The sequence below is a fragment of the Sciurus vulgaris genome, assembly GCF_902686455.1.
Source record: "Sciurus vulgaris genome assembly, chromosome: 5".
Taxonomy (NCBI): domain Eukaryota; kingdom Metazoa; phylum Chordata; class Mammalia; order Rodentia; family Sciuridae; genus Sciurus; species Sciurus vulgaris.
In genome coordinates this window covers 181,215,813-181,241,999 of record NC_136465.1, presented here as the reverse complement: position 1 = coordinate 181,241,999, position 26,187 = coordinate 181,215,813, and the positions used below count along the sequence as shown (strand labels likewise).

Genomic DNA, 26,187 nt, shown 5'->3' with positions numbered 1-26,187 from the left:
ATTCAGCCCTTTCCCACCTCACATCTGCTGTCCTCTCATCCTGGAAGGCTCTGTCCCTCCATTTCTGTCATAGCTAGATTCTTCTCACCTCCAGGGCTTAGCTGACCTGAGAACTAGGAAGTCAAAAGGGAAGACAGAAAAGAAGGGGTATCAAGAAAAGGTGATGGTTGAATGTCAGTCATTGGCGATGTACTGAAAGGCCATGTCAAGACGCAGCTACCAGGGATGGTGATGGGGAGCAGGTCAAGAGAGGAGAAGGGTACAGGGACAAAATGGGGATTGCAATGAGAGATGGGGACCAAGTGAAAATGATGGATTTGGGGAGCTGGTGGTGACAGGGCAAGGAATCAGGGGCAACTCGGAGCAGTCAGTAACAAGTGACTGGTAAGCCGCAAAGACACAAAGTAGCAGGCGGAGGACCACAAAGGGAGCCCAGCTCTGGGCACAATGGTGCATGCCTGTAATCTGAGTCACTTGGAAGGCTGTGGCAGGATTACAAGTTTGAGGCCAGCCTCAGCAACTTAGCAAGATCCTGTCTCAAAATAAAAAGGACTGGGATGTGGTTCAGTGGTAGCGCACACCTGGGTTCAATCCCCAGTACCTTAAAAAAAGGCGGGGGAAGCGCAAAGGGAACAGAGAAAGGTGACAGGTATGAAGGAAGAGCGGAAGGTTTGGGAGAAGGAACGGGGCAGTCGCGGGCAGGGAGACAGGCCAGGGAAGACGAGGGGACGGCGCGACTGGAGGCACTGGGGCCTCCGTGGGAGGCATGCTGGGAAGGAGTGAAGGAACCGGGCAGAGCAGCAGCGGGGCGCCGACGGGGGCGCGCGGCGTTCTGACTCGGCGTCCACCCCGCCTCGACGCCGGGGAGGAGGCCTTCCAGGCGCTGGCCGGCCGGGCAGTGCACAGGGAAGGACCGGGGCGGGCAGGAAGGGGACGCCGAGGCGCCGCGGCCCGGCGGCGTGGCAGGTGCGGCCCGCGGACGGCAGGGTCCTGCCAGCTGGGCCCGCGGAGGGCGCGGCGCGGTGGCGGGCGACCGGGGGCTGGGGCTCCGGGCCTCGCCAGCGGCGGGGAGGGACGGACGCGGTCCTGCGGGCCGCGGGCCCTCGGGCCGCGCCGAGGGTGTGACGCGGCCGGGCGGGCTGCCGGCGGGGTCGCTCCGCGCCGGGCCTGAGCGCGCGCGGCCGCACTCACCTGCCCCGCGGGCCGGGGGTGGCGGCGGCTCCTCGGAGGCCCGGGCGGGGCGCGGGCGGAGGCGAAGCCCGGGCGGCCTGGGGCGGGCCGCACGCACATGAGCCCGGCCCGGAGCGCGGCGCCTTCGGACACGGGCGCGGCCGCCGCGGCTCAGCACCGCCTCCGGGCCGCGGGCGCCGCTGCGGTCGCTCCAAAATGGCGGCGGCGAGCGCGCTCCGGGGCGGGGCCTCGCTCGGACGCGCGCGCGCGCTACTGGGGCGGGGCCGGGGGCGGGGCCGGGGCGGAGACGTCGGGCGTGGTTTCTACGAAAGAGGCGTGGTTTCTGGCGGCGGATGGGGGACGGGGCGTGGTCGCGGGCCGGCTGAGGGCGTGTTTCTCCCTTTCTCTCTGAAGGTGTTGGTTGTATTTTTTTTTTTTTTAGTACTGGGGATTGAACTCAGGGGCACTTACCACTGAGCCACGTCCCCAGTCCTATTTAGTATTTTATTTAGAGACAGGGTCTCACCGAGTTGCTTAGCACCTCGCCATTGCTGAGGCTGGCTTTGAACTTGCAATCCTCCTATCTTGGCCTCCCGAGCCACTGGGATTACAGGCCTGCGCCACCGCGCCCGGCTTGTTGGCTGTATTTTTATTCAAGCTTAATTAATTTTTGCTTGGGACTCTGCACTTTCTAATGCAACAGGAGCAACACTACAACACTACAACCCACAAGTGGCCTGGGGGCACTTTGGCCGCAACTCCTTGGACGGGAGATTGGACACCGCCTGATCGGGAGCGAGCAGCGGAGTTCCCTGGAGTTAGCTTCCAAGAAATGGAGATTAAAACGTGTCAGCCTGTGGACCTGGAAGAGGACGTCCCGGTTGTCTGGCGCTGTCTTGCTGTGAGTTGCCCTCGCTCACCGCCCCTCCCCGCAGAAGTTGGAGGTGCTGCTGGGTTAAGCTGCCGAATGTGATCTTGGGGCAGGGCGACAGATGCAGATGTCCCCTCCGGTCCTTTCGCAGCCATAAACACGCGCAACCCTCTGCCTGCCCTTGATATTCAGCCTCCCTGGGTGGGCAGGAGTCCTCTGGTCCCTTCACACCCACACTAGATTAATCAGCAAACCTGTTCCCTCGGCTGCAATATGTAGCCAGCGATCTACTAACAACGGACTGGTACAAGACCAGTTTTCCTCACCTGACTCACAACAGCCTTCCCACAGGCCCCCTACTTGTATCCTGGAGCATTTGCTGTAGTCAAGTCAGCACAGCATGGCACCCAAAGGGATCCAGTTAAAATAGGTCAGATCACACCTTTGCCCCCCAGGGGCTCCTGCCTCACTCTAGATGAAAGCCAGAGCCCTCACTGTTGCCCTTGTGTGATCTGATCTCCCCTACATGTTCCCTTTTCATTTGGCTCATCATGATAACCTCCTGCACAGGTCATTTGCTCTCACTGTCCCTGTGTCCTTGCATGCTCTTCCCCTGGTTGTTGCTATGCTATGTTGCCTGACTTGCATCCATTGCCCCTCACTTCCCTGGCTGCCCTATTTGAGACCTCAAGCCTACACCACACACACTCTTCAAATCCCCCTTTCCTGCTTGTTTTTTCCTTCTTTGCAAATGCTATCAGTATCAGAATCCATAAGGGGACATAAACCACACAATAATTTCAACAGATAAAGATTGATATAAATATTATTATCAATAATGAGGTTAATTGTAAGTGAATAAAGGTAACTATATTAAAGAAAGGAGAAAACTTGGAAGAGGATCTCTCCCCCAAATGGGAGGTCAGTCCTTATTAGAGAACTTTGGCTGTAGGCCAGCTTACATTCCCTGCATTGCCCTGGGGTAGAGTTATATGCAGAGCTTGGTGGACAGGAAAACACCCTCCAAGGCACATTGGGCCAAGGCTGAAAACCTACCACTGAGATGCCTGCAACTCTGGGAATCCATTCAGGGGTGCCACTGAACCTTTGTGGGAAGCTACCCACAGGGTGGCACCAAGACGATTCAGGTAAGTGCAAGTGCATGTGCCCACGTGCCTCTGGCAGTCACAGGACAGGATCTTGGACAGGAAGAATGCACACGGGCACCACAAAGTCTGCTCCTCCCGCAGGGATTCTCCAGACCTCTGTTGGCAACACTTCATGGAGCTGAAGCCAGCAGAGGGAAAACTGGTTAGTCAGCTCCATATGCACCTTTTCATACACGATTGTACTTCCATGCAACAAAGCAACTCTGCATCTTCATCTGACAGGATGCTTGTCTTTATTGCAAGGGCAGAAAACCTTCATTCTTTCCCTGATATGAGGGAGCGCATACTCACAACAGGCATCATATCTAACACTGGCTATTCTGATCATTCCTAAAGCACTGTTGCTATCCCACTGAAAAGTCTCTTATGTTAACACTTAAACAGTGAAGTTAGGTTAATACGTACTTTTTTAAATGAAAAGGAGAAAAAGTGATTAGTATGTGTAGATACATAATATAACAAGGAATGGGAACATGTGCAAAACTGATACATTATTTGTTTCTATAATTGGTCACAAGAATAGTTGGTATGTATAGTTCTTGAACCACCTTACAGCATACAGAGAATGGCTAGAACAAAGCCAGATATTTCAGACACCGAAGGATCAAAGAAAATGAACTCTATCACTAAGGATGTCAAATATCAAATTATTTACCAATAAATGGAAAAAGCAAAGCTGCGATGTAAAATCCATGCTGCCTCTGGAGCACCATCAGAACAGGACTAGTCCTGTTTTCTTTCTTTCTTTTCTTTCTTTTTTTTTAAATAATTTTGGGCAGCTGGTGGTTTTTTGTCCCAGTGTCCTACATTAAAAATAAATAGGGGGGCTGGGGATATAGCTCAGTTGGTAGAGCGCTTGCCTTGCAAGCACAAAGCCCTGGGTTCAATCCCCAGCACCCAAAATAAATAAATAGGATTGGGGTTGTGGCTCAGTAGTAGAGTGCTTGCCTGGCATGTGTGAGGCACTGGGTTCAATTCTCAGCACCACGTTTAAATAAATAAAATAAACATCCATTGACAACTAAGAAATATTTTTTAAAAATAAATACATAAATAAATAAATAAATGATTTGAAAGCCCTAGCAAGCTGGGCATGGTGGCACGTACTTATTATAATCCCAGCAACTTGGCATACAGACACAGGACGATAACAAGTATAGGCCAGCCTCAGCAACTTAGTGAGACCCTGTCTCAAAATAAAGTATAAAAAAAGGAATGTGGATGTAGCCCAATGGTAAAGTGCCCCTGGATTAGATCCCCAGTACCAATAAATACATAAATAAATAGCCATGGAAATGAACAAATTCTATACTCAGAAAATATAAAAGATTGAAGATGAAAAAAAATGAAGGTAAGATAAAGACATTCCCAGATACAACAAATACGATAGCAAAGCCACCCCAGTAGAAATTCTGAAGAAAGTTCTTCAAGCTAAAAGGAAATGACACCAGAATTCACTCAATTCTACAGGAATGAACAAAGATCTCCAGAACAAAATTCAGCAACATATAATAAGGATTATCCACCAAGACAAATGGAGTTTATTTCAGGAATTCAAAATTGGTTTAGCGCTAGGCACAGTAGCACACGCCTTTAATCCCAATGTCTCCAGAGGCTGAGGCAGGAAGATCATGAGTTCAAAGCTAGCCTCAGCAACTTAGTGAGGCCCTAAAGCAACTTAGAGAGACCCTGTCTCTAAATAAAATATAAAAAAAAGGGCTGGGGATGTGACTCAGTAGTTAAGGGTCCCTAGGTTCAATCCCCAGCACCAAAAATAAATAAATAAATAGAAAAGGTTTTTCACTCGAAACTCAGTTAATGTTGTATAATAAATTAATAGAATAGAGAACAAAAAAGATCAGAGCAGAGCCCAGCATAGTGGTGCATGCCTGTGATCCCAGCAACTGGAAGGCTGAGGTAGGAGGATCACAATTCAAGGCCTGTCTCAGCAACTCTTCCAGGCCCTGTGTCAAAGTAAAAAATAAAAATTCAATTGCTTTACTGTAGCTACCCGGCCATCTTTCCTCATCTTTCTCTCTTCCTCACTTTCTCTAGCCTCCTGGCTTTCACACTCTCTCCAGTGTGCGCCCTTTCTCATTCTCTTTCTTTTCCTCTCATTTTCTCAGTTACCCTGCAAGGAGACACTCTGTTTGCTTAATAAACTCCCTTATGTGAAAAAAATAAATATATAAAAATAAAAAAATAAAAAATAAAAAGGACCGAGGATGTGGCTCAGTGGTTAAACATCCCTGGATCCACTCCCCAGTACCAAATGCACATGCATAAACCAGGAGTGTCAAGAACAATAGCTGCACAAGAGACATTTGATAGCTAGGCACAGTGACACACACCTGTAATCCCACAAAACTCAGGAGGCTGAGGCAAGAGGATTCCAAGTTCAAGGCCAACCTTAGCAACTTAGTGGAAACCGTGTCTCAAAGTGCTCTCACATCTACCCCCCTTTTCCCTTTCTCTCTCTCTCTCTCTCTCTCCTTCCTGGCTGAGGTTAGAGGATCACAAATTCAAGGTCAGACTGGGCAGTTTAGGAAGAACTTTTCTCAAAAAAAAAATTTAAACTTTTTAAAAGGGATAGGGATATAGCTCAATGGTACACTGCTGCCTAGCATGCACAAGGCCTTGTGTTCCAGCTCCAGTACCACAAAAATTATTAGGACCTTAGGTTACAGGCGTACTTAGCTATAACACCAAAACATAATTTATTTTTTATTTATTTTTTAATATTTTAGTTGTTGATGAACCTTTATTTTATTTATTTATATGTGGTGCTAAGAATTGAACCCAGTGCCTCACACATGCTAGGCAAGCACTCTACCACTGAGCTACAATCTCAGCCCCAAAAGCATAATTTATGAAAGAAAAGAAGTTGATCAATTAGGCTTCACCAAAATTATTCTGTTGTTATTTTTGAGATGTGGTCTTGCTACATCATTTAGCAGGTCTTGAACTTATGAGCTCAAATGTCCTTCTGCCTTACCCTCCCAAGTAGCTGGGACTACAGGCCAAAATATATATTTTTAAAAACTCTCAGAACTCAGTGATGGGAAGACAAACCTCCAAACATCTTTGGAGGTTTATCACGTGGTCTGCCACACTGGACATTCCATTTATGTCATTTATGTGACATTTTAGAGAAAAGGCAAAACTATAGAGACAGTGCAGATCAACAGATGCCTGGGAGGCTGGGGTTGTGACTCAGTGGCAGAGCACTTGCCTGGCAACTGTAGGCATTTTTATGCAATCCTCAGCACTGCATAAAAATAAATAAGTAAAATAAATGTATGGTGTCCATCTACAACTAAAAAATAACATAAATAAATTGAATTAAGTAATTAAAAAATAGATGCCTGGGCTGGATGTGTGGCAGGGACTGACTGAAAAAAAGATACAATGGAACTGGGGGTGGGTATGTATATTTCATTGACTTTAAGATATGCATTAATTCACAGTTTAACTCTGAAATAAGGATATTCTTTCAACTGCATGCAATAAGCACACACACAAAATGCCTAACACCATTTGTTTGTTATCAGGGAAATTCAAATAAAAAACACAAGATACCACTACCCACCAAATAGACTGGCTACAATTAAGAAGCTAGACAATGCCAAATGTTGGCAAGAACGTATAGCAAACAAAATTTACATATTGTTGGTTGAAAAGGATAAAAAATGTATGACTGTTTTGGGCTATGCCTCAGCAATTTGATTCCCAGGTTTTCTCAGGAGAAATGAAGATGTACTCCACAAACACTTGTACAGGAGTTCACAGCAATTTTATTTATCATCACCCCAAACTGGAAAGGGTTCAGATGTCCATCAACAGAAGAATGAACAATCTGTGGAACATTCACAAAGTGGAAGGTTACAGAGCAGTACACAGAAATGAGCTAATGAAATGCACCACAAATGGATGAATCTGAAAACATGGTGAATAAAAGTCACACACCAAAGATTACCTGCTATATGGCTCCTTTTTTTTTTTTTTTTAATTAGAGCTTGGGCTGGGGAGATAGCTCAGTTGGTAAAGTGCTTGCCTTGCAAGCACAGGACCCTGGGTTCAATCCCCAGCACCCAAAAAAAAAAAAAAAAAAAAAATTAAAGCTTTATAGTTATACATAGTAGTTGGGTCATCCTGACAAACTCATATGTGCAGCATGGGATTTGATTTTAGTTTGTATAGTTCCATTTTTTCTCCCTGCCTCTGGATTTATTTATTCACAGAGGTTTTTACTATGGAGCCTTTTTAAAAATATTTTTTTAGATGTTGATGCACCTTTGTTTATCTTACGTGGTGCTGAGAATCGAACCCAGTGCCTCACACGTGCTAGGCAAGCTCCCACTGAGCCCCAGCCCAGCCCACTGTGGAGCCTCTGCAGGGACGTGAGCACCCTTTGGAGTGGGAATAGGAGCCCGAGCCGATAATGGAGCTGGAGTTGCAGCCTGGGTCTTGGCTTGGGCTTGGGCTTGGGCCTTTGGCCAACAGAGCCTTCACTCCCTGACCATGTAGGCATTAGCATGCTTCCCATGGTTAGGGCAGGCAAGCAAGGCAAGGGGATCGAGCTTGTGGCTGGCACCCTTTGGCATCTTGGGCTTAACCTCCTCAGGCTTTACCAGGGCCTTGATAGCCTCGGCATGCGCACTCATGGCCTTGGTGTTGTTTACCTGCATCTTTTTCAGACCCTTCTTGTTGTGCTTCTTGGCAAAATGCATATTTCTCAGGAACTTGGAGTCTACCCCATTAAGAGATTCATGTCTTTGTGATTGGGGTTTCTTGATGCCATTTCTGTGCCATTTTCAGGATTGGTTGGTGTGGTGTGATTCTTGGATTTAACCACATCTGCACCATAAGCCACTGCTCCCGGAGTAGTTGAGAAGGGAAAAGGACTTCATCTTCTAAGTCCTAGTAGATGGTAAAATAATCTATAGTGCAAAAAATCAGAATGGTGGGGTCTGGGTATAGAGACTGGAAAGAGGCGCCAGGGACCTTTCCAGAGTGATGGTAATGCTCTGTATCTTTTTGTTTTTATTCTGAGACAGTGTCTCACTAACTTGCTCAGGACCTTGCTAAATTGCTGAAGTTGGCCTTGAACTTGTGATCTTCCTGCTTCCGCCTCCCTAGTCACTGGGATTACAGCCATGTGCCACCATGCCCAGCATAGTGTTTTGTATCTTGCTAGAGCTTCAGGTTACACATGTTCATTTGTCAAAATGCAATGAATGGTCCATTTAAGATTCATGCATTCTGTTGGTATGGTGGCCCATGTATATAATTCCAGTGACTCCGGAGGCTGAGGCAGGTTGGGCAACTTAGTCAGAACTTGTCTTAAAACAAAAGGAGCTAGATATGAAGCTCAGTGGTGAAGTACCCTTGATTCAATCCCCAGTACCCCCCCCCCGACAAAATCATGCATTTTACCTAGAAGAAAATAACTGAAAACAAATACTAGTTAATAATAAACACACACACTGAAGCACTTAAGGGCACACATACAAATGTCTGCAACTCTCTTGAAACTCATCTGAAAACAAGACAGACTGATGGATTAACACACGGAATAAAAAGGAAATAACAATGTAGTAACTATAGATGTAGATTTTATGCAGTAAATGGATGGCCATAGTCATCTTTTCTGTATGTTAGAACATTTTCTAATAGAATATTTCTAAACATTTGATAGCTCATTATGATGCCAAGGGAAAACCTGAATAACTTTCTAGACTTAACCCACTTCATTTGCTTTTTATTTTTTCTTTTCCTTTGAACTAATGCTAGGCGAGCCATCTTCCACAGAGCTACACTCTCAGCCCCTTCATCTTCTTGGTTCCTTTACCTTCTGAGTTACTTGCTTTTAGGATACTACAAAAATCACCAGTTTTAAGGTATGGTTGCTCATGTCTGTAATCCCAGCTATTCAGAAGATTGAGGCAGGTTCATCCCAAATTGCAGACCAGCCTAGGTGAGACCTTGGTGAGACCATGTCTCAAAATAAAATGGAATGGCTGAGGATGCCCCTTAGTGGTTCAGCGCCTGCCTAGCATGTGCAAGGCCCTGGGTCTAACCTCCAATACTGCCAAAGAAGGAAAACATCACCATCTTTGGAGGTACTAGTAACACCTCTGGCGTGGGTCGATGGTAATAATTGACGAAGTTTGATCATATACACACAAATTATTGAATATGTCCTAATCTCCAATCTCTTTTCCCTACCATCTCAACCCCTGAAACCCCCACTCTTTTCTGTGCAAGAGAGGTATGAGGCTTGCTCCCCCATCTACACACTTGGCGACCTCCTTAATAAAATCTTAAACCTGCCCTTTCAGCGATTGGCATACTTCAGGTGGGCAAATGGGTGTGGTTCAGTAACAATGGCTATGCAGTTGCTGGCAGTTTTCTTAGTTATTCATAGAATAATGGCATCCTGAGTTCTATGAACTATGGTAATAAGGGTCAATTTTGCGACTCACTTAATGGTCATATGCCCACATTTCCCTGGTTGGGTTCATGTGGCTAATTTTGCCTGATGAACTAACTGTACGTGCATCACTTGTAGGTCAAAGCAAGTAAAAGCCAGAGGACCGAGAAAAAAAAAGAGAAGAATGGGCCTGGTGTGCGTCTACACTGAGTACAACCATAGAAAAGAAAAGTTGTACTCCATTTGTGTACAATGAATCAAAACGTGTCTGTAAAAAAAAAAAAAAAAAAAAGAATAGGCCATGGATTTCTTTTCCAGTGCCGAGTGCTTCGGGGCATGGCCGGAGGCCGAACGCCACTGACGTTCCCACGGTGCCCGCTGCGTGAAGAAGCCTCTGCAGACGTGGGGCTGCTACTGCGGCCAGGCCTGCGTGCCCGAGTCGGCCTGCGGGCGGCCGCCGCCGGTCTCGCTGGGGCGCTCCTCCCGCGCCAGGGGGCGCGCACGGCCGCGACAGGCCGCTCTGGCCCGCGGAGGCCGCTCGACTGCTCCGAGGCGGGCCGGGCGAGCGCCCGCGTTCCCCCGCAACGCGCGGCCGAGAGATCCGCCACCATGGAGGCGCGGGCGGGCGCAGGGCCTCGGCGGGCTGGCGGCGGGCTCGGTGCGGCCGGGCCCACGTCCGGGAGCCGCGCGACGAGGACCCCAGCGGCGCCCTGGGCGCGCTTCTCCGCCTGGCTGGAGTGCGTGTGCGTGGTCACCTTCGATCTGGAGCTGGGCCAGGCGCTGGAGGTGAGCGGACGCGGGCGGCGCCCCTCCTCCTCCGCCCTCTGGTCCCCCGCCCCGCCCCGAGTCCCCGCCCCGAGTCCCCGCTCCGAGTCCCCGCTCCGGCGGCCCTTCCCCTCCCCCATCCCGCCAGCCTCCCTCCGGCTCCGCCCCTTCGCCCCTTCCTCCCTGCCCTCTCCCATCCCTCCCCCGCGCCTCTCTCTATTCCGCTCCGCCCCCTCCCTCGCTCCCTCCCCTCCTCCGAACCCCTCAGGCCACGCCCCTCAGGCCCACGCCACGCCCCTCCGTCCTGTAGGTCCTCGCCCTTACTCCCCCGTTCCCCGCCCTCTGCAGGCAGGTCTCACTGCTTGGCCCTCCTGTTTGGCCCTCCTGCTTGGCCCAGTGCTCTCTTAGGATCCCCTTTGCTCACATTTTACCCTTAGGCTGACTTCTACTCCCTCCAAAGAATATAGCATCCTCCTCCCTCTCCTAACTCCTTTCTCCTTTCAGCCTGTTAACCTGCTCCTGAAAGGGAGTCCCTTCCTCAGGGCTCCAGGAGGGCTCCCCAGGAACAGGAAGGCAAGTGGGAGGTAGAACTTGACTTTGCAAACCCACAGTGGTACACCCTCACATCTCCCCTCCCTCCTTTCCCTAAGGGCACCCCTTGAGGAAAGAAACCAGGGTACAGAGAGATGAGGTGATTTGCCCTGAACTGCAGAGACCGCCTACTGTTGCCCAAATTGTTTCCCAAGTGAGGACTTTTTTTTTTTTTTTTTTTTTTTGGGGGGGTGATGGGGATCGAACCCAGGGCCTTGTGCTTGCAAGGCAGGCACTCTACTGACGGAGATATCTCCCCAGCCCCCCAAGTGAGGACTTTTTTAAAAGCATTCTCACATTTACTTTTCTAAGATGTAGCCACTATGAAAGCTAATTCTGAGCAAGTATTGGTAAAGCATTTTCTGCTGCACAGCTGAGGGGTGGGTGTTCGAGACCTAAGCCCACCTCTGAAATGCTCTGCAGCAGTCACCTGGACCCTGGGGTTAGCTGAACCTGCAGAACCCTGGCAGTCAGTCCATGGGGGCGACTGGGCCACGTGACTCCTTGACGAGTTTTGCCTCTTGTCTGTTATTCCTCCCCTGGAAATTGGGAAGAATGAATCCTTCTGACTTCCAGGGAGCACATGTCTTGTACTCCCAACTCAGCCTGACTGAGTATTGTGAAGTCCAGGACCATGCTTGGTGCAGGGATACTGAAGGAGCTCAGCTTAGTCTTGGAGGATCAGACAGAGGCAGCCAGGTGGAGGAGGGGAACTGTTCCAGGTAACCCTGCCCTCAGAAAGCTAACTTGATCCTCGAAAGCACGTGCTATCCACTGATTCAGTCATTCAGTAATCCAGTACTGAACAGCTGCATGAGGTGGTCTCCTCAGGTGCAGCAAGATCCTATGACCATCAGACCTGGTGCAGACCCCTGACTCAGCCATTGACCAGGCCTTGCAGTGGGACTCCCACCTACAGGTGCTGAGGGGGGTCCTTGTTTATTTACATGGGGGACATGTAAATAAACAAGAAGACAGGCTCTTGCCCTATAGGAGTTCACCCTCTGCTAGAGGCAGAGAACAAGGGGTTCTGGACCTGTAGTGCTTACAGGACCCAGCTCAGCACCTCTAGATGGGAGTCCCATGCGGAAGGGCATGCTGGAGCCTGTGTGCAAGGGTTGGGGTTAGCTTGAGGGAAGAGTGAACAGAGTCATGGGGGTGACTATGAAGTGCAGGTGAGATGAAGAAAGGTCCTGGCACTGCCACCACAGCCCCTGAAAACTCACCTCAGTCTCCCAGCTCACAGGAGAGGCTTCTGGGGTGCCTTGTGACCAGAGTGCCCAAGGAGCCCTTCCACTGTGTTGGCCATACCTTTTGGGGCAGGAGTCCCTATTGCATAGTCTTAGGATCCCTTTACAGTCTTAAAAATTATTGAGGACACCAGAGAGTCTTTTGTTGGTATGGATCATATCTATCAATGCTTATTACACTAGAAATTAAAACAAAAATTTTTTTTTTTTTTTTTTTGCGGTGTTGGGGATCGAACCCAGGGCCTTGTGCTTGCAAGACAAGCACTCTACCAACTGAGCTATCTCCCCAGCCACAAAAAATTTTTTAAGTGATTAACTTAGGAAAAAACACACTACCAGGCACAGTAGTGTAATCTCACATGACTGTAATCTCAGCTATTCTGGAGGCTGAGACAGGAGGATTACAAGTTTTGAGGCCAGCCTGGGCAATTTAGAAAGACTTTCTCAAAAATAAAAGGAAGTGGGTATAAAGTAGTGCAAGGCCCTGAGTTCAGCCCCTAATTAAAAAACAAAAGAAGACAAAACAAAAACCAACCCAACCCAAAACATCTTATGTATTGATGTAATATGTTATTTATGACAATGACCATGTTTTCCTAAACAATCGAATGCAAAGAGAGGTATCATTTTTTTTTTTTTTTTTTGGTACCAGGGATTGAACACAGGGGACCTTAACCACTGGGCCACATCCCCAGCTCATTTTGTATTTTAAAACAGTGTCTCACTAAGTTGCTGTGCCTGGACTTGAACTTGAGGTCCTCCTGCCTCAGTCTCACAAGCCATGCCCAGCTTCATTTGAAGTTTTCACAAATTTTTTTGGTGTCTGGCTGAATAGAGGACTGCTAGATTCTCATATCACTCCTGCAGTGAGTTTCCCAGGAGACGCACTTCATAGCCTCTGGAAACAGAAGATGAGAGTGTGGACTCCTAGCGTTGCATATCATACTTTGAGAACCACTGCCTGGAGTTACCTTCTCCAAGCAAAGTTCTAAGTGACCAGGAGCAGTGGCCTGTGCAGTCTAAAAGGACAAAATGCTGAAGGAATCCCTGGGCAGAGCAAATCTTGACCTGGGGATATTCCTTTCTCTGAGGGCTTGTTCCATTTGTCCCTGGTTTGGTTTGATATGACTCAACTTACCTCGAGCACTTAGCTCAAGGCTTACCTGGATCATGTAAACCCATGAACATGAATTTCCTGGTCAGTTGTTCTAGAAGGGCTCCTGGACATGGACACAGAGCTCAGAGGCAAGGTGGCCTCTTCAGATTCTGCACGACTCCTACGACTATCAAACTAGGTATAGACCCAGACCTTGGGGGGAAAAAAATAGGCCCTTTGGGGGCTGTCCTTGGCCCTCCTCGGAGCAGGTTCAAGTTCAGCCTGTGTAGTCCTGTGGGTCCTGCCGCTCGTGGAAGGGCCTGGAGGCACGCTGTAGGCCCAGCCCCCTTGCCTTCTCACCCACTGCCTTTCCATGACCATCCTTGGAGCAAGCCTGGCTAACACCTCCTTGACCACACTGCCCTCCAAGGTCACGATCTCGAAGTATTAGGGTGCTTCGGAGAGACAGAACCAGTGTGGTAGGTGCATGGATGAAGGGGATTTTTTTTCGAGGAATTGGCTTCTGGGATTATGGAGGCCAAGAAGTCCCAAAGGAGGCTGTGTGTAATCTGGAGACTGGTAACTGGGAAACTGGTAGCATGGCTCAGTACAAGTCTGAAGGCCTTAGAACCAGGGAAGCTGGTGGTGTATCTCTTAGCCCCAGGCCAAAGGCTAGAGCGGGGCTGACTCTGCTGTAAGTCCTGGAGTCCAGAGGCTGGAGAACTTGAAGTTCTGGTCCCAAGCCAGGAGAAAAAGAGTATCCAGCTCCAGGAGAGTCAGGAAATTGCCTTTCCTCTGCTTTCTCAGTCTGAGCCCCCACCTGACTGATGTGCTTGCCTACACTGAGGGCAGACCTTCCCCAGTTAGTCCACAGACTCACACTGTCTCCTCTGGAGACATCTTTGCAGACACACACAAAAGTATGCTTTACCACCTTTCTGTGTTTTCCTTGATGCAGTCTAATTGGCAGCTTGACATTAACCATCACACCTACCTATCTTGGCTTCACCAATATGTTTTCATACTGAAGTCTCTGCCTGTAAGAGACTTAGCACACAACTGAAGACACAAAATGCATGTGGCCCCAAGCCCAGACCAAACCCTCAGAAAGCGACACTGCTCAACGGAGCAGGCTGTGCGGGCACAGCAACTCACCGGTCTCAGGGTTCAGCACACCCCGGCGTAGAGCGACCTTGGTCAGCCTAAACAACTCCTCACGCAGACAGACATGGGGCCATCAGTGAGAAGGGAACCATGGACAAAGACCCCAGGCTCTAGGCACAGCTGCTTCCTAGGAGAGCCAGCCCAGGAGACCACAAGAGCTCCTGCCTTATTTTTATCCCCCTTGGTACTAAGGATGAAACCCAGGGCCACTACCCCGGAGCCACACCTCTGCTTTCTTTTTTTTTTAAATACACACACACACACACACACACACACACACACACACACACATATATTTTAGCTGTCAATGGACTTCTTTTTATTTATTTATATGGGTGCTGAGAATTAAACTTAGTGCCTCACACACACTAGGCAACCCCAGACCCCCTTTTTATTTTTATTTTTGGTGGTGCCAGGAATTGAACCCAGGGCTTTGTGCATGAAAAGAAGCACTCTACCGATGGAGCTATATCCCCAGATTCAAAGAATACATATTCTTTTTTTTTTTTTTTTTTTGCAGAGGGTGCTAGGGATTGAACCCAGGGCCTTGTGCTTGACAGGCAAGCACTTTATGAACTGAACTATATCCCCAGCCTTCCTTTTTATTTTTTTAAGACAAAGTCTCGCTAAGTTTCCCAGCCTGGCCTCTGATCCTCCTGTCTCAGCCTCCTGAGGAGCTGGGATTACAGGAATGTACCACTGCACCCAGTCAGGGCCCCTGCCTTTTGAGCATCCTACAGGGAAACTTACTCTGATCTTGCCAGTGCCTGAGCTGCTGGACCTGGCTCCTGACTATACCTGCACAGCCTGCTGCCTCCAGAGCACACCCTGTGTCTAGAACATTCAAAGCTTATTTAGTCCATCCATTCTTTGGGGCATAGAACTTGTCCAGCTCATCATTCAGAGGTGGGGCACAGGCCCAGGTTGGGGAGAGCAGGTGAAGGTGATTGGTTGGGTAGGTAGAGAGGGCCTAGCAGGAAACTGCCGTCATGGGGTGGGTTGCTGCTGGGTCAGATGACTTCTGAGCAAACCCAAGAAGAGGTGGCAGGGCCTGAGGCCTGGGGCAGTGTTGAGGGAGGTAGAAGACTTGCATGTCAGCTCCAGACAAGTGAGCTCCAAAACTGCCCTCCTGGTGCTGTGGAAAACCAGCTCAGAGCTGGGAGATGCAGGGAGGCCCCACCACGGTCTGAGCAGGAGGAATGAACTGATCCAGTTGTGCTGGCCTCATGCTGAGGGACCCAGGAAGTAGACGGTGAGAAGCCTGAACTGGAAGGGGAGTGGGTGGAGCTGGAGGTGAGGGAGGATGAGGATCAGCAAGGAGCTGGGAGGTCCAATCAGAAGACAGTGCATGGGGAGCCAGAGGGACGCTGGAAGGCAGAAGAGGTCCAGACGGAGAGATGGCCACAGTAGCTGGACAGGTCACCTCAGCTGATGCCAGTGGTGCCACACAGTGCTCTGTCTTCCCCTGCAGCTGGTATACCCCAGCGGCTTCCAGCTCACAGACAAGGAGGTAGGTCCTGACCCTCTTGGGAGTGGACATCCCCCAGGAATGAGCTGGCTCTCACCACCAGGCTCTGTGTTTCAGAAAAGCAGCATCTGCTACCTGTCATTTCCTGACTCCCACTCAGGTAGGTGGCCCCACCCTTCCTGGACTGGACCCTGGCTCTGGAAAGGGGAGGAGATGGGCAAAGAAGGGTGCAGATGGGGACCAGGCCAGAGAGATCAAGGCTGCCAATAGAACGTAGGGCACTGCAGTGATGGACCAGAGCCCATGCTGTAGCCAGGCAGCCAGCTTCCCCAGACTCACATAGAAAGATGAGTCTGGGCAGAGGCACCAGCAGACTGATCGCCACCTGAGGTCCTCGTCAGGTGCCTGGTATGTCGCAGGCAGGCTGAACTGGCCTCCCAGGGAAACTGAAGGTTACAGAGGTACTATGTTCAGTGCAGGACACTTAGGTGAGGGTCGTGCAGGTATCAGGACGGGGGTCCACTGGGAAACAGATCCCTCAAACTGGGCTTCCCCTCCAGGGCATTTATGCCAGCAGAGACCAGCCCTGCAGGGTTCTGGTCCCTGGCCCCCTCTCCTGTGGGAGCAGGAGAAGCCCCACCCTGACCTGCATGGGCGGGACTGCCCCTTTGCAGGCTGCCTTGGGGACACTCAGTTCAGCTTCCGGATGCGCCAGTGTGGAGGGCAGAGGAGCCCCTGGCATGCAGATGACAGGCCCTACAATGGAGGGGCCCCCGTGGCACTGCAGGTAAGCAGGGGGCTGCCTCTGGCCTGCTCCTCCCTCTTTCCCCGAGAAGGTCCTGGCTGACCAAAGCAGGCTCATCTGTGGGGTCACCAACTACTGCTCATCCTGCCCACTCAGGTCCCAGCCTCCACTGGGGGTGGGCCAGCTCTTCTGGGCACTCACCTGGGTCCCTGGAGCACCTCCTTGCATCCTGCCTGGGGGACTGGACCTCCACGTGGTTGGACAGGGCATGACCCTGGGCAGAGGGGTGCAGGTCCCTGAGCCTAGGTCAGCTGATGTGTTCCCTGGAGTGGTGTTGCCTACTTCGGAGCCAAGGAACCCCAGCCCTGGCTCTGGTAGGCCTCCACTTTGGTAACTAGGGGACTGGCCCCAGAGTGCAGGGACAGCCCCTCTGGGAGCCCCTGCATCCTCCAGCTCCTTCCTCCCTGCCCTATTTCTGGCCATCCCTGGCCCTGGCCTAGCCAGCTGGCCTGGGTGGGGCCTGACTCACACCATGCTCCTTCCAGAGAGAGCCAGCACACTACCTTGGCTATGTGTACTTCAGGCAGGTGAAGGACAGCTCTGTGAGGAGGGGCTACTTCCAGAAGGTGAGCTGCGGGTCACTCTGGGGGGCCATGGAGAAGGGGGACTGGCAGGCAGCAAGAAGGCTGTGGCATGGGGTAGGAGTCCCAGTCCCCCGGAAGGGCTCACCCTTCTGCAGCCTCTCCTTGTCCTGTCTCCAGGCTCAGGACCTCCCGGGTCCTCCTTGCTCTGGCCCCATCACACTCTCAGGGCTAAGACAGCTTCACTTCTGAATTCAGGCACTGAGGCAAAAGCTGCTTGGCCCCTTGGGGAGATCATTCCTGAATCTTGCTCACCTCTCATTTCCCTTTTGAAGGGCTGGACTCCCACCCCACCCAGCTGTCATCTGGGGGTTTATCCACCCCATTTGGGAGGCACTGAGTTTTCCCCTAATAACCCTGGAATCTGAATCTGGCTGGTTCAGGGCAGCTGTCCTATGAATTGGGATGTGCTACCCTGTGCGAACTCTGTGTAGCCCTGGCTCCAGGGTCCCACAGGCCCTGAGTAGCTGGGTGTCCTCTGATCCTCGTGTCACTACAGTCTTTGGTACTGGTGTCCCGCCTGCCTTTTGTCCGGCTGTTCCAGTCGCTGCTGAGCCTGATTGCCCCTGAGTACTTTGACAAACTGGCTCCCTGCCTGGAAGCAGGTGAGTGACTATCAGGCATGGACAGCACAGTCTCCTTGTCTCAGCTGCAGCCCCTGGTGGGCCTTAGCACACAGATTCTGCTTGGGGAGACCTCCTGACATTGGCTCCCTGTGTCCACAGTTTGTAATGAGATTGACCAATGGCCAGCCCCCATGCCTGGGCAGACCCTGAACCTACCTGTCATGGGCGTCGTCATCCAGGTGAGGACCTGTTGAAGAGTGAGCGCACAAGTGCATGGAGACACCTGCTCCCTCTGGCAACCTCTCCTTCCTTCCCAGGTGCGCATCCCCTCCCGGGTGGACAAACTGGAATCCAAGCCTCCAAAGCCGTGTGACCAAGAGGTGAGGGCTGGGGCCAGGGGACCTGGGCTTTGTTGAACCCTGCTCCCAGGCCAGAGTGGTATTGCCATCCCCCAGCCCACCCTGGGGGTGGCCAACCCCAGGCAAAGGGTAGAGCTGGAAGCTTCTCCTGCTCCTTATACTAGGAGAGGCCATGGCCACAGGGCAGCGGCTGTGGCCTCTCCTCCAGTGCAGGGTTCCACCTCAGCCCTTACCCACCCTCCTTCTACTTCTCAGAATCTGCTGCCAGCCCAGTGGTCCTTTCCAGTGTCCATGAGTTAGACCTGTTCAGGTGAGCCCTGTGGGGTGCTGCACACTGCTGCCTGGCGGGGGCTACTCATCTCGAGTGATCCTTTGGACAGTTCTGCAAGGGAGACTTGTGCAAAAGAGGAAACCTGTGCCCACAGAAAATGGGCACAGTAGACAGGAAGGTTCCAGAAGGCAGAAGCCCAGAGAGACTGTTGGGAGACATTTGCTGCCTGAGGGTGCCCCTCTCTGCTTCTCTCAGCAAGTCTAGACCTGGGCTTTGAGACCATCCTGGCCCCTGGTTGACCCAGCAGGAATCAGAGCTGCAGGTTTGGTGTGTGAGGAGTACCCATTGTGAGACAGTGGGAGTCTAGCAGGGAGGCCCCTGCTGGGTTTCAGGGCTGCTACAGAATTGCCAGCCCTCAGACGGAGTCAGTCTCGGTTGAGTTCCCCATTCCCAGGGCCAGACCTCGCTTGGTCAGTCAGAGCACACTCTTACATCTTCACGTCCCCACCACCATCTGGCCACTGGGTAGTGCCCGAGCTTAGCCCACCCTTTGCAAAAGAGAGCTCCCCAGCCTCCTGGAGGAAATAGGGGGAGCAGGGGTCAGGGAGCCTCAGCCCCCCGACCTCTCCAACTGTCACTGCTTGGCCCCAGGTGCTTCCAGCCCGTGCTGACCCACGTGCAGACGCTGTGGGAGCTCATGCTCCTTGGGGAGCCCTTGGTGGTCCTGGCACCTTCACCTGATGTGTCCTCAGAGATGGTACTGGCCCTGACCAGGTATGTGCCTCACGCCCTGGACCATTCTGGCCGGGCCAGGCTGCCCCTCACTTGTTTCCTGCTGTCCCTCTCCTGTAGCTGCCTGCAGCCCCTCAAGTTCTGCTGCGACTTCCGCCCCTACTTCACCATCCACGATAGCGAATTCAAGGAGCTCACCACTCGCACCCAAGCCCCGTAAGTGCACATCCTCCCAACTGGTCCAGCTGCCTCCCCTGGAACTTTCTCTGCCTCTTCTCTCTCCTCTCTCTCTCTCTCTCTCTCTCTCTCTCTAGACCAAACGTGGTCCTGGGAGTCACAAACCCTTTCTTTATCAAAACACTCCAGCACTGGCCCCATGTTCTCCGAATCGGGGAGCCCAAGATGTCAGGTGAGGGGTCCTGGGGAGGTCCAGGTAGGGAACTCGGAAGCCTCACCCAGGTTGGGACTTGCAGAGGTCTGAACCCTAAGATCTCTGGCCAGAGCTCTGGGCACTGAGGCCTGGCCACCGCACATGTCTCGCAGGGGACCTTCCTAAGCAGGTCAAGCTGAAAAAGCCCTCAAGACTGAAGACTCTCGACACCAAGCCAGGTCTGTGCCCTGGCTGGAGTCCCTCTGCTGTGTGGGGTCCAGTTTCACACTGGCGGTCCCGTGGTGGGACAGCCAGGCCTCCCGACCCCTCCTCTCCTTCCACTCAGAGGCTTCACAGGGGTGAGGTGGGAGAATACTCTCCTCTGTGACCTCATAGAGGCTGGGGTGGGGTGGGGTCGGGTGTGCAGGGGTTGCAGGAGAATTGGGGGATGTCCCTGAAGGGCGGAAGGACAGCTGCAGCTCTGTCTTCCCACCAGGCCTCTACACCTCGTACACAGCCCACCTGCACCGGGACAAGTCACTGCTCAAACGGCTGCTCAAGGTGCGGGTGCTAGGAGGCGCTGGACGCAGGGGACTGTTGTGCTGTGGAGGCCCCATGGGCTTCAGCTGCCTCAGGGCTCAGCCCCCGCCTCCTTCCTGCAGGGTGTGCAGAAGAAGCGGTCATGGGACGTGCAGAGCGCCCTGCTGAGGCGGCACCTCCTGGAGCTCACACAGAGCTTCATCATCCCCCTGGTGAGGCTGGGGCAGGAGGGGATGGCCATGGGGGCACCGTGCCCCCAGGCTCACTCCCCTCCCACCCCCAGGAACACTACATGGCCAGCCTCATGCCACTGCAGAAGAGCATTACACCCTGGAAGGTGGGAGTCCAGGGGGGTCTGGGGATGGTAGATTTTGTCCCCTTCCCAGAGGAGGGAAGGTTGGAGTAGGTGTCCACATGGAGCAGAGGTGGGGTGGGAACTGGTACAGAAGTCAAGATCAAGGTCTCCCTGTGTCTGTCAGGTGTCCCTTGCAGGGTGGAGAAATAGGGAGACCACAGGAGGGGGTCTGACCACCCCTGGAGGGGCTTCTGCCTAGGAAGGGCTGTCAGGGATCTGACATGTCCTGTGAGGAGGCTCCCATCCCCCACCATGCAGGCCCTGCAGGGCTGTGCTCCCCAAGCACCCAGCTCACCTGGCCCCTGTTTCAGACCCCTCCCCAGATCCGCCCCTTCCGTCAGGAGGACTTCCTGCGCAGCCTGGAGCATGCAGGACCCCAGCTCACCTGCATCCTCAAGGGTGACTGGCTGGGCCTCTACAGGTGGGTAGATGGTGGACATGGGCTGCCTGTGGCCATGCTTGGCACACTGGATCAGCCCACAGCTGCTGCCGCTCACCACCCTCAGGCGGTTTTTCAAGTCACCCCATTTTGACGGCTGGTACCGGCAGCGGCACAAAGAGATGGCCCAGAGATTGGAAGCGCTGCACCTGGAGGCGATTTGTGAGGCGGTGAGGGAGGCCCAGGGGTGGGAGGATGGGCCCACATCCAGGGCAGGGAGGGGACCTCAGTAACGGAGAACCTGAAATGCCCATCAGAACATCGAGACCTGGATGCAGGACAAGTCGGAGGTGGAAGTGGTGGACCTGGTCCTGAAACTTCGGGAGAAGCTGGTGAGACACCCTGTCCTGCCCAGCCGCCACCTCTCCACCAGGAGGGTGCACCTGCCCCTGACAACCGCTGCCCTGCAGGTGCGGGCACAGAGCCACCAGCTGCCTGTGAAGGAGGTGACATTGCAGCGGGCCCAGCTCTACATTGAGACGGTCATCGGCTCCCTGCCCAACGACCTGCAGGCTGTCCTGTGCCCTCCCTAGGACAGGACCTGGCTGCCAAGGCCCCTCCACCCTGGAGTGGCCCTCAGCCAAGCCTGAGCTCCCAGCTTGGCCCCCTCCCAGGCTGCGGCCCCTACTCACACCACCTTTTTCCCGGCAGTAAATGCGACATTTGGAGCCACAGCCTGGTCCCTGACTTGGGGGATTGTGTGCTGGCAAAGGCTTGCCCCCTCCTGGGCCCCACCTGCCCTCCACGGGCCATGGCCAGAGGGAAGGGGGAGGGGGATTGAGATGTGGGCGCACCCACTGCCCACCCCTCCTGGTGCCCATCTGCCCATACCCCATGTTCGAGGTGCCCTTTAACCTCAGCAGGCTGCCGTGCCTAGGACGGCGGTGGGCCTCTCCCCTCACCACCTGTCCACCCCTGCCCTGCCTGGGGACAAGAAGGGCACCTTGCCCACAGTCAGCCACTTGAGGGCAGAGGTGGTTTTGTCATTTGAGGACCTGTCCCCTGCCTGCCTGGGGCTGTGGTTTATTGGGGTGGGGGAATCAAGGGAAATGAGGGCCCGGCTCACGGGACCCCAGCACAGCTCCGACTTCCTCTCTAAAGCACCCCACTGGGGGCTGGATCGCAGCTAAGTAATGGACCAGCTGCCTAGCACACACGAGGCCTGGGGTCCATGCCAACCTCAAAGACAAGGAACAGAACTCTCTGGGAGTCCGACTCCGTGCTTTCCACCCAGGCACCTAACAGCAGTGTGCCCAGCTGCCCCTTGTGTCCACCCCTGCCACAGAGTCTGAGGGGCTTTGGGCTCCAGCCTGACCTTGCCGGGGGTACAGCTGACCTCCTTGGCAGAGGTGAGGTTGCCTCCAAGGTGCCTTTCTGAGGTCCCACCCCTGCATCTTGGCACTCCCTTCATGCACCACCGCCAGACCTGGTCAGGTGAGGAGCAGTGTCTCACCGCCCAGCACAGGGTGGCAGCACCATCAGGGACCCGGGGAGGAAATGCACTGAGGTGTGAACCCGGAGCTTCAGCCAAGTCTCAGTTGGGCATCACTTACTAGGAGCCTGTGGGTGGGTCTCCTGACCACTCAGAACTTCAGTGTCCTCATCAGAGAAACTAGATTATGTAGATGCCTCACAGGGCAGCTGCTGGGAGGCCCTGTCCACAGGCCCTGCCCTGTGAGGCCCCAAAGGAACACTGGTAGAATAAGCAGGTGTAGGACTGGGGGAAGGGATTTTGCTTCTCTTCTGAAGCCCAGGCAGCTCAACTGTAATGAATCCTGGGTTCTTTGGTACCTTCTGGATCAGGTCCTCCTTTGAGGCCAGGGTAGATTGAGCACCACCTGACCTTCCCTGCTGGGCTTAGCTCAGTCCCCACATGACAGGGTGTTGGTCCAGTTTTCATGAGTGCCAGCAGTGTTTGCATTAACATCCACCCCTGACCATAGCCACTGTGGCCATTTTATAGATAAGAAAACTGAGGCACAGGAGGGACGATGATCGATGATGGTGGGTAAGTGAGCTAGGTCACTCCAGGGTAGGGTCAGAGGATATGAATGTAGGTGGGCAGAAGTGGAGACCCCAGAGTGACACCAGCCCCTAGTGCAGTTCCAGGCAGTATACCCCTAGCTATGTGGCATGGGGATGCCAGCCTCTAAGGGGTTTTCAGAGATGCTGCTGCCTTCCTGTGCGACCAGCTGCAATGCTGGCCTCCATAAGATAGGACTGAGCAGACAGTAGAGGTTTTGCTATCAGGGCCTGCTTCAAAGCCAGGTGCAGTGGCACATGCCTTTCATCCCAGCTGCTCAGGAGGATCACAAGTTGGAGGCCAACCCTAGCAACTTAGACCCTGTCTCAAACTTTTTTTTTTTAAAGAACTCAGAATGTAACTCGGTGCTGGAGTGTGTTCCTAGCATGCGTGATACCCTGGCATCATCCCCTGTATCTCACACACATGCACACAAATGAAAAACCTGGCTTCAGTGTGCCCAGTTCAAGATGGCCCAATGCGGGTCTGAGCAGCTGGGTCCTGCCAGCTCCATACTGTTTTGCTGCCTCCTCTCCCAGGATGGCTTAGCTGTCTGAATGGCTCAGCCTTTGTCCCAGGCAGTGTCCTGGACCTGCCCTGCCTCCATACCAGGCCAAAGGCATACCCTGGAGGTGGAGGAAGGTCTCTGGAGGGGTAGGAGCTCCAGTCCAAAAAGTTGGAGAGGGCTCTGTGTAGGCCTGTGGGGAGGGATTGGGGAAGTCATGCTGCAGGGCTGCTCCAGGGACAGACAGGAAGGATGGCTCTTTACCCTCCAGCTTCCTGTATTCTATTTCAAGATGCCCTCAGTGTGGGATAGTGGCCTTTCCACATCTTCTGTATTAAAATGACCTTTTTGTGACAGTTTTTTTTTTTTTTTTTAATTTTAAATAAAAGATTTTAATCCCTATTAGGCCCTGATATTTGGGGTACTCTGGTGGGGGATGGTTGGCTGTCTTGTTGGCTGTTGTCTTAGGGCCCAAGGAGAGAAGGAGTGTGCTGGACAGGGCCTGGCTGCTTGAGATTGAGGGAAGATAGACATGCTGAAAGAACTAATGATTGACAGGTTCCCAATCAGATCTGTAATGGCTTTATCTAGCTGGGGGAGGATGAGTATTGGGGCAGGTCCCCAGGGTGGGGGACCAGAGGAGGAAGAGATGCCTGAGGAAGGGAGAAGAGGAAGTACATCATCTGCCAGGAGAGGCAAGTCCCCAGAGAGGGGATGTCACAGTGTGGAGGAAGCTAGGTTTGAGCCCCAAACCCTATCTGCTAGTGGAGCATCCGTGCGGAGGGAATCAGATCTCCACCTTCTAAATCTAGGGAATCCCAGGAGCATCAGGACTAGGGCATGGGGGGGGGGGTCAACCCCCAAAATGGGACCCCCAGGGAGAGTTTCTGTCCCTCTTAGGGTCCCGGAAAGGAGACAGATGAAGGTCTCTGGGTGAGTTGTGCGACATTTCCAGATGCCCTCTTTCCCTAGGAGGCTGGGCGGCTGTGGGTCCTGGTAGAGGGCCAAGGTCCAGCAGCCCCGACCCAAAATGGTAGGATGGGGACAGGCCTGTTCCCTTCTGGGGGGGGGCTGCTGCTGCCCGCTCACTCAGAATGCTTGGGACCTTTTGGCCCGGCGGAGTGACTCTTTAGTGCTAAGCCAGAGGCTCACCTCCGGTGGACCCAGGCGCTCCCGGGAAGGTGCCCAGGCCCAGGAGACTGTACGGGCGCCAGTTGTCCCAGGACAGCGGCAGGGCAGGCCCGGTGCTGCAGGCGCGAACCCTGCGCTTGACTCGGCCTGCGAAAGTAGCCGCCCGGCGCGGAGGCAGGGGGCGCGCCGGGGGTGCGCAGGGGAACCGGGCCCGCCCCGCCCCGCCCCGCCCTCCCTCCTCCCTCCTCCCCCCTCCCCGCCGCCCCCGTCCCTCCCCCCGCCCCCGCCCCCTCTCCCGGTCCTCCCTCGCTTCTCCCCGGCGGGGGCGGGGCCCGCGGCTCCCGCGCGCTCCGGCCCCTCCTCGGCCACACAAAGGCCCGTCTCCATGGCAGCGCGGTCCGAAGCGCAGCGCAGAGCGCGGCCCGGGCGCCATCGAGCCTCGCCGGCGGACGTGCAGGTACCGCGCTGGGGGACAGGGCCTGCGTGGGAGTGGCGCTGGGCCCGGGGCTTCGCGTCAGCGCCGCCCTGCTGTGGCCTGCCGCGCCCGAGTTCGGGGATCCCGGGCAGTACCCTCAGCCGAGGCGCCGCGGGCCTGCGCCGCGGCCGGTCCGGCCGGGCAGCCGCCCCGCCCCACGCGCCTCCGGTGGCGGCGAGGCCTGCGGCGACCGGCGTCGGAGGCTGGCCCCGCCGGGCGGGAGCCCAGCCATCTCGAACCGTGTCGGACCGGGTCCAGTTTCCGACCCCCTCTCCGCCCATGCCCGTACTCAGTCGCCGAGATCCGTGCACCAGGGGCGGGCAGACCTTGCCTCTTGTGCGAAATCTCCGCGGCCCCAGCCCCCAGTTAAACCTGCGCAGACACCTGGCTCTGCCGGGCTTTCCTCAGGGGCTGGACCCACGGTGAGGCCTCTGCAAGCCCCCAACGCCCCTGGGGCAGGGTCCAGGGTGGAGGGGACCCGGGACGGAGGAACCAACACTCAGCCCTCGGTGAGGCCCTATGCCTCCCAGAAGGGTCTCCTCCGCAGCTCCTGGTGTGGTGTTGGGGTGGACACCTGGGACCCAGGAAGTCTTAGAACTTGGGGAGGGTGCTCGGCTCTTAGGCCTTGCCCCACCGTTGGCCCTTCTCCTGCAGGAAACCCTTGTGGATGGGCCCTCCTTCCCTCCCTCCCCCGTGGTCAGGCTGCTCAGAAGATTTGGGGGGGTCCTGTCTCCCTTCTCTGGGGTCTCTGAGCTCAAGAGCCCTGGAGCTTCCTGCCACGTCACTGGGCTCCTCTTCCCAGCTCCTGAGAGAAGGAAGCAAGGTTTCTGTCTGTGGCCACCATGGCAGTGACAGGAGTAGGGCTGGGAATGAGGCTAGGCCCCAAAGCTGGTGGAACTTACAGGGCCAGGAGTATTCTCTGGGCCCTCAACTTGTCCTGGAGAGGTCCCTTTTAATTTCCAACTTAAGCCGGTGTGCTGTGGGCTTTAAAGCTGAGCCTCTTCAGGAACAACCTACACCTACAGGGGGCTCTCTGCTGACCCCACCCTGGCACCCAG

At 53.8% G+C, this 26,187-nt stretch overlaps 2 protein-coding genes and 1 long non-coding RNA gene across 17 annotated transcripts in view; 2 read left to right on the top strand and 1 right to left on the bottom strand.

The window, feature by feature from the left end:
- The window catches only part of PPP6R2 (protein phosphatase 6 regulatory subunit 2), a 91,877-nt gene extending 90,460 nt beyond the window's left edge, over nucleotides 1–1,417 (bottom strand). For 9 of the 12 annotated variants that reach the window (XM_079142653.1, XM_079142645.1, XM_079142654.1 and 6 more), the window contains exon 1: nucleotides 1,192–1,331. The gene's annotated coding sequence lies outside the window, so the exon portion shown is untranslated. Of the gene's footprint in view, nucleotides 1–1,191 lie in introns of all 12 variants that reach the window. The other 3 variants (XM_079142646.1, XM_079142647.1, XM_079142648.1) reach the window with 1 other exon arrangement.
- LOC306662692 lies at nucleotides 822–10,078 on the top strand. 4 transcript variants are annotated; one of them, XR_013764196.1, is made up of 5 exons: nucleotides 822–966; nucleotides 1,874–2,071; nucleotides 7,530–7,733; nucleotides 9,482–9,568; nucleotides 9,782–10,078. It is a non-coding gene; the product is annotated as an uncharacterized lncRNA (long non-coding RNA). The 4 variants fall into 4 exon arrangements; XR_013764195.1 differs by lacking the exon at nucleotides 7,530–7,733; XR_013764198.1 differs by lacking the exons at nucleotides 822–966; nucleotides 1,874–2,071 and adding an exon at nucleotides 9,004–9,110 and having other exon boundaries at nucleotides 2,139–7,733.
- Nucleotides 10,079–10,183: 105 nt separating this feature from the next.
- On the top strand, nucleotides 10,184–21,663 carry LOC306662690 (protein DENND6B-like). The gene is given in 21 exon segments (XM_079142685.1): nucleotides 10,184–10,429; nucleotides 15,981–16,019; nucleotides 16,095–16,137; nucleotides 16,652–16,764; nucleotides 17,268–17,348; nucleotides 17,863–17,968; nucleotides 18,089–18,168; nucleotides 18,247–18,309; nucleotides 18,544–18,553; nucleotides 18,556–18,598; nucleotides 19,211–19,333; nucleotides 19,412–19,507; nucleotides 19,606–19,700; nucleotides 19,835–19,900; nucleotides 20,158–20,222; nucleotides 20,324–20,413; nucleotides 20,485–20,538; nucleotides 20,868–20,977; nucleotides 21,063–21,165; nucleotides 21,253–21,327; nucleotides 21,406–21,663. Coding segments are annotated over 21 exon segments (1,755 nt in total). The 5' UTR covers nucleotides 10,184–10,252; the 3' UTR covers nucleotides 21,529–21,663.
- The last annotated feature ends 4,524 nt before the right edge of the window (nucleotides 21,664–26,187 follow it).